Consider the following 7,813-nt stretch of genomic DNA (forward strand, 5'->3'; position numbering starts at 1 on the left):
ATGTAATCTGAAATCTGTCATCGAAGGCACTCGAAGACCCAATTAAATTTTTATAGGTAATTATTTATTCGTCTCGGAGTCACTCGAAGGAATTCCGTCAAGTGACTCGGGAACAAAAGAAACCAATACAGGTGTGTATTCCGCTAATTGGATTTCCTTCGAGTGACTTCGCATCAATACTCGGAGTCCGACAGCGAAATTCCTTGACGTAAACTGTAACACACTTCGAGTCGGATCCTTGGCACTCGTTTTGGCCATCCTCCGAGGATCGAGTAGAATGGGTTTTCCGCGTGAGCTGATCTGTAAATAACGCATGAACTAGTATTTGAAATTGTTCATGAGTTTTAGGGAACAATAATTATATCTATTCATTCCTCTTTAATTTAATGAAATACGTAATAAACTAAAAAGACAAGGTTTGTTCAAAAACCTATCTGCATTTTGCTCGCATCCTCTCTAAAAACGCTAGCTCTTCAAACATGTGATGAATATATTTTTTTTGTGCACGAAGTGTCGACTTGCCTGCTTAGTTATTTGTGAAGGAATAAACCGGTTTGAAATATAAAATGACCAAAATGACCATGCCCGTGAACTGCTCGTGCGTGAAATTGATTAATCGAGGCACGTTATATTATATGGACTGGATTGAAATAACAGAAGCAGAAATTATAGCTCTTGCGTGTCTACTGAAAAATAACATAAATTTATTTCCCATGAGAGCATATATTCCTCTATTGTAAGATTCTCTGTATAAATACCTTGGCTGGGAGTATCCTTGCTCGTGTAGACTAGAAGGGACCCCAATATAATATCTTGTATATGATGTAGAAACCGAGAGGCACATCGAGGCCCGAATAAAGGAGCATGTAAGTAAACTTTTATTTAAGACACAGGTTCGTAAACACTGCCTTTTGCAGGTAGTGCACTCGAAAACGGAATTTTGAATTCCTAAAGATGTGTTCAGCGACAGATACATGAATAAGTACGGATAAAGAAGTTCAAGACTTCGGCGAAATACGCCACATCCAAGTTAACGTTTACTGACGTTCATTTACAGCGCGAGAACACAAACGTTGTCTCAGGAAGCTGGTGCTGTTTGCTTTCAGACAATGTTAGATGCCAATACTTTTAAAAAGAAAACCATGTTATATCCAAAATTCAATGAAATATGCTTAAAGTCGACATTTTTTGAACGAGAGATGATGTCCTTTTTAAGTTTATACCTTATTGTAATTCACACACGTGTGCAAATGTTATTATTACATACTCATTTCTATTCCCCGTTAAGTTACACTGATACCGGGAACGTCAATATTTTTTCCATACACTGACGCCTGAATTTCATATCGGGTGCGTGACGTAATTCAGAGTGTGCTGTTGCACTATTTTTTCTATTTAGTTCAGTATTGTCAATCCTATTCAGGCTATTGAACATATATATGACATTTACATAATATTTATACGTGTAGATGCGTATGTAATAAAAAGGTTATTATCTTTGCATCGGGAGATATGCACTCGTTCTTCAGCGGAAGAATATTGCGCTCCAAAAGTCGCGCAATATTTCCACTGAAGAACTCGTGCATATTTCCCGATACAAAGCTAATAACATATAAATATGTATTATTTAGAACAACAGCTTGGGGAATAATTCCTTTCATTATTGCATGAATAACCTTTTTCCCTATTATAGCCATTCGTCATTTTGTTGTGGTCAAATATATCATCATCCACGCCGCATGAAATATTAGATGTAGAAAATGGTATTTGAAATGTCATCTCTTAGTCAGAGCATGGTCTAAATATAGACCTAGCTTTGTCATACTAAATACTGTAACGAAAAGAAATAAATATCAGTCCAAAATGACGATACTGTAACATTAAGAGATCCAGTACGATTTTACTTTTTTGTAGTTTCTCGCAACAGAAACAGTCATTTAAAAAATAATGTTATACAAGTTTTGTGGTCCTCCGATTTAATGCATTTTTAGCTCAGGTGAGTGTTTGTGATCGCTCGACAAGCTGTCAACATTTAGCTTGTGTATGCGATAGAGGCTGTATTTTTCAACTGATCTTCATGAAATTTTGTCAGAATGATAACCTTGATGAAATCTAGCCCAAGTTCGAAAATGGGTTATCCGGGATCAAAACCTAGGTCACTAGGTAAATAAAAATCCTTGTGTATGCGATAGAGGCTGTATTGTTCAACTGATCTTCATGAAATTTCGTCAGCATGATTGCTTTGATAAAATCTAAGTCAAGTTTGAAAATGGGTAAAATGGGTCATCTGGGATGAAAAACTAGGTCACTAGGCCACATCAAAGAAAAACCTTGTGTATGCGATAGAAGATGTATTTTTCATTGATCTTCATGAAATTTGGTCGGAATGATTGCTTTGATAAATCTAGGCCTAGTTCCAAAATGGGTCATCTGGGATCAAAAAGTAGGTCACTAGGTCAAATCAAAGAAGAACCTTGTGTATGCAATAGAGGCTGTATTTTTCAATTGATTTTCATGAAATTTGGTCAGAATAATTGCCTTGATGAAATCTAGAGAGATTTTCAATATGGGTTATCTGAGGTCAAAAAGTAGGTCACTAGGTCAAATCAAAGAAAAACCTTGTGTATGCGATAGAGGCTGACTTTTTAAATTGATCTTCATGACATTTATATAGAATAATTGCCTTGATAAAATCTAGGTCGAGTTTGAATATGGGTCATCTGAGGTCAAAATCTAGGTCATATCTAAGAAATTACTTGTTTAAACTCAAGAGACCACATTTTTGGGCCAGTCTTTATGAAAATTGGCCAGAATATTTGTTTCCATGAAATCACTAGGTCAAACATGTTTACACTGACACTGTTATGGTGTGTTTCTCAGGTGAGCGACCTAGGGCAATCTTGGCCCTCTTGTTGTAAGGTACTAACATAATAACAGAAACCCATTCTATTGTTCTTATTTGTATAGTAGACGCAACTTGACCCCGATGGTTGACCTTTGTATTATAATATATAATGAGGCACAACCTATTATTGAAAAGGAGTGTACGTAAAACGCATCATGTCTTTGCATTCATAAATTTAAAATCGACGTACGTATATAGTGATATAGATTTACTGCAGTGGTTTAGGCGTTTGAACGAAGAACTTATTTTTGTTAAGTTATATATAGAGTAATAGGTTCGAGTCCTGTGAGGGATTGTTTAAAATTTCTTTTATATCTTTCAGCTTTTTTTTTGGTTTTCATTCTTTTACTATTTCAATTTATTATATTTTTTGTATTTATTTTTTGTTATTTTACTCATTTTTCATATAATATTATTTTATTCAAAGATATTAGTTTAATCATATATGTATAAACATAATATTAAAAACAATTCAGTCAGAATCAAATTCGCTGGCTGTATCGGTAGCACTTTCATCACTGAGGGGTATAACAAACTGATCAATTTGGTCATCAACCAACAATTCAGTTTGGCGATAGTTCTCCTCGATTGCCAAAACATGACTCACAGCATTTTCCCAATCTGTAATTCCAATATCTGCCAGTGCACTGTGTGTGAGTGTTTGGACATCAGTGAGTTTGAATGTCAAGTTTCTTTGACCAACCTTTTTCTTCAAATTTGCCCAAATCAGTTCAATGGGATTGAACTCGCAGTGGTATGGTGGCAGACGTAGCACTTCATGTCCCCTTTCTTTTATAAGTGAATCAATCCTGTAAACCTTTTCTTTAGGTTTGTATATTTTTACAATATTCAGCAGCTCTGGTCTTGTTAGTTTTTCACCGAAAGGTATATCACGGTTTCTCAGCCACTCTTGAATGTCCGCCTTTCTGGTAGATGATGATGGAGTTTTCTCACTCTGTACGGAATGATAGGAGGCATTATCCATAATAATCACACATTTGACTCGCAAACTGGGCAGTAACTTCTCCTTCAACCATTTTTCGAAGTTTGGACCATTCATCTCATGATGATAGTCTCCGGTAGCACAATTTGCTTTAAAAACTAACTCTGCACCGGGTACGAATCCATTCTGACCACCTGCATGGACAACTATCAAGCGTTGTCCTTTGTTGAAAGGTGCTGCAACACCACGTTCTTCAACACTTTGCCAACAATACTTTGCAGTATGAGAAGTGTCTATCCATGTCTCGTCTAAGTAGACCAAGTCGTAGCCGCTATCTCTGTACTGCTTTACCTTCCTTACATACTCGCATCTAAGACGAGATACGTCTGGCTTTTCCATTAAAACCTTCCTGTTGCTTCCGCATTTCTTCCATCTGTAACCTAAATTTTTCAATATTTTCCTAAGGGACGTGATGCTTCCATGGAAGCCAATGTCTGATGCCAGTTCTTTGTGAATTTTTCCCACCGTTGGAAGTTGCTTCCTCATTACATAAAATTCCCTTATTTTCCTTCTGATAACACCGCAGTCAAAATCGTCAGGGACAATACGATTGGTTTTCACTCTGAAAAATTATAAAAGGGAATCATGAGAAATAAAGTATTGCAGTTTAAATACCAACTTCTCTAACTCGCACTTTTCACATTACTGGAGAGAACTATAAGTGCAACATAAATGTATTTCAAAAAAAAAAAGTATCTAAAATAATTAACAGAATGCCGTAATTATTTATATCAAGAACTTTAAAGTACATGTAATTCAGTTTCTAAAATATACTTCTCAGACGAAGACGCTGGTAATGGGTCTAAATTTTCTTCATTTCGCCCTTCCCCGGAAAATGACTCCTTTCGTATTTTTCTAACGGTTGTCATTCCAACACCTGTAGCCTCTGCTGCCATTTTAGTAAAGGCTCGATTTGAAGTATCTTTTTCAAAATATTTAGTGACATTTGAAATGATTTTTCGAGCATCTAAGGAAAAAGCCATTTTAAAATGAAAGTAATGTACGGTGACGCTACTTATATACAAAGTATAGTACATGTCAAGGAAATGTTGAACAAAAACCCCGAGCTGCACGAGAAAATTGAAATATAAATTTGTGTAAATATAAATTAGTGTACAGATCAAATGTAGGCTAACATACTTTGATACTGCAATGTATATAAACTATTTTTATATAAATATATATGGCTACCCTAATCACCCTTTTTTTCTACAATGTAATAATCGATATGAATAATCAGCCTAAGGTCAACCATCGCGGTCAAGTTGCGTCTACTATACACATGCCTGCCGCAAGGCTTAAAATGTTTGGAGAAATGTTGAATATTATCTGCTGTAAAATTATAGTCTGTTTCTTAAAATAAGCTTTCGTCATTTGTAGGTACAAACGTAATCAAATCTGCGAAGTAGACAACATAATGATAAGATGTACTTCAGTTGCTTTGAATTTACGAAATCCATAAACTTAATAGTAAAATGAGAGCTGATATTTAATAATTTCACCTTCTTTAGAAAAAGCCTTAAGTCATTATTGCGTATCTTAAAATTGATATATATTAACGTTATGAATATTAGCCAGAAAAAAGACAGGGTTATAAGGGCATATTTGTAAACGGAATGAATGGACGGGTTAAGCTCCTATTGTTTTATTGACCGATATTAAGCATTTATTATTCATGCTTTTAGATAATGTTCATTAACATTCAGCAGCATTAACGCAAGTGATTCCACGGTGTATTACTCACCACGCGTGCATTTTTTGCGTTGATGTCTCATAGAATTACAATCAAATATTTTTCCCACATTCTTTTCCAGCTAGTATATAAAAATCACATGCATATCACACGCAGTCATATAATCGCAACAAAATTAAGAAGGAGATGACGGGATAAAACTAAGAAATTATATTTAATATATTTTACAGGTTATCTTTCACATTTAATAATTCTTATTTGTTTCCTATGGGATATAGAAGAAACTTTTTCTAAAAGTAGCGGCTCACAATATTAGTACACTGTCTCTTAGATTGAAATATCAACTGTAAATGTCAAATATCTACTGTAAAATTTAATGACAAAATACCTACCGTAAAATTTAATGTCGAACACCTACCGTAAATGCAAAAAATCTACCATATCTTAGTCGATGTTCTCGTACCGTTTCGTTGTGCCATATTTGTATCTACATGGGACAGCAGGCAGCAGGAAGGCACTCGTTTCACGATAGATATTTCATGAACGGGAAGGGTTAGAGACTTGGGGTTGGTCTCATTTTGTAACTAAATACATAATGTGAAATAGTGGTAGATAGTTTTAGTAATTTTCTGGAGGATTTACTTCGAAACGGCCAGGGAAGTGAACCCACTGCCCGCAGGCTAGAATCTCTGGATTCCGGCTTTCAGTAGATCGTACATATCATATGAAGGGGCCGTATTTCAATATTTATTTTTCATTTTGGACACATTTAGGATGAAAAAAGGTGGTTTTATCAGTCTGGTCATATTTTTTTCGCCCCAGGTCCGATACTTGTGCCTGTGCAAATGATGTGCAGCGAAGAAAAACGATACAAGAACTGGTCGGAAAATACCATGATAAACGAAACGTTCATGGCATTAAGATAATTTATTAACAAGTTGTTCTTTATCGGAAGTCGCCATGTGAGAGGCAGTTTCTGCGTAAATCACTTTAGAAGCATCCTCGAGAGAGCTGTATATAAAACTTTATATCGTGTTCAGAAATACCGAAGTGTGGCGTTTAAATGCTAGCACATGTATTAGATGAGAGTGCAAGTACTTATGAGATATAAATATGTAATAAACTGATATCTGTCTTACTCGTAAAACATAAATAAAAGTCTTAAAGATGTGTGTTCAAAACACGAAACTGTGTCTGAAAGCAGCAAACCTTATTTCCCAGAGTAAATATTAAGATAAATAAATATTGCTGAATGAAATGAAAAAGGCTTTTTAAGTATATTTACTAATTCAGCTATCTCAAAATATGTCACGCAGTCCAAGTACCATTTCACTTTTCCCATGTACAAAAGTAATGACATATAAGTCTGGTAAATATGCTACAAACTCATAGGGAGAGGGTGGGCATATTACAGAAATTAACAAAGACACGTGCTACTTGTACTATAACTATCCAAACATTGCGTATGCGCCAAACCATCTTGCAGATCAAACTGCCTTTTATTGCCAGTTGATATGACAGTACATGTACCATAGGCATTAAGTTCCAGTGAAATTTTACTGAATAAAACTAATACGTCAATCTTTAAAATTGTGTTCAAATCCTTTTTGTCACTCAAATAAAAAATGAACAAATTTAAAAATTGGTTCCATTACTTTTTGAACATCCCTCGCATCTCATCTGTCATAATAATTTACTTATTGTTTTTGTGAGACGTTTGGTTTTAACGTATTGTGTACAATCTAAACTATTGCAAATCGGTACAAGATACATAGGAAGAGTCAGCTAGAAGCTAGCTGTAGTGCAATTGCAGTTGACTGCTCAAACTTTGAATAACTCGATACAATTGAGTTTGACGTGAAATCTCATTTCCTTTGAAATTGTGATTCTAAAATTGTTAATCTCTACATTAAACAATCATATCTATGGTCTTGTTCAGTTCCATACCTTAAAACACGAGAAATTAAAGCCGTGTCCTATTAACTGCAATATTTTATCGAAATTTCATTTTTCACTTTCTTTTATCGCGACAAAATTTTTAAATATTGTAGGTTGCATTTTAAATATCTAGTTAAGTTACACAAACAACAGTTAGTCATATGGCGAATTTCCAGCCTGATGTGCTTTTTACATGATTTAGGAAGACCCCAGGTGCCTATTCTGTGATGATGAATGAAAGAAATGGCCAATCTTCAAGAAATGAACAACATTT

The 7,813-nt window shown here is 34.9% G+C and overlaps 1 protein-coding gene across 1 annotated transcript; it reads right to left on the reverse strand.

Moving 5' to 3' along the window:
* Window positions 1-3,377: 3,377 nt before the first annotated feature.
* LOC123535853 (uncharacterized) lies at window positions 3,378-4,804 on the reverse strand. The gene is made up of 2 exons (XM_045318607.2): window positions 4,683-4,804; window positions 3,378-4,470 (listed from the first exon to the last, which is right to left on the reverse strand). The coding sequence occupies exons 1-2, from the start codon at window positions 4,802-4,804 to the stop codon at window positions 3,378-3,380; spliced, it is 1,215 nt and encodes a 404-aa protein (XP_045174542.2).
* Window positions 4,805-7,813: the final 3,009 nt, after the last annotated feature.

Source organism: Mercenaria mercenaria, chromosome 1 (genome assembly GCF_021730395.1).
Source record: "Mercenaria mercenaria strain notata chromosome 1, MADL_Memer_1, whole genome shotgun sequence".
Classification (NCBI taxonomy): Eukaryota; Metazoa; Mollusca; class Bivalvia; order Venerida; family Veneridae; genus Mercenaria; species Mercenaria mercenaria.

Excerpts from the sequence above, each read along its gene's own strand:
- LOC123535853 (XM_045318607.2), bottom strand. The coding sequence starts at position 4,804 with ATGGCAGCAGAGGCTACAGGTGTTGGAATGACAACCGTTAGAAAAATA. Across the intron at positions 4,471-4,682 it reads CCAGCGTCTTCGTCTGAGAA|AGTGAAAACCAATCGTATTG; the intron begins GTATATTTTAGA and ends ATAATTTTTCAG.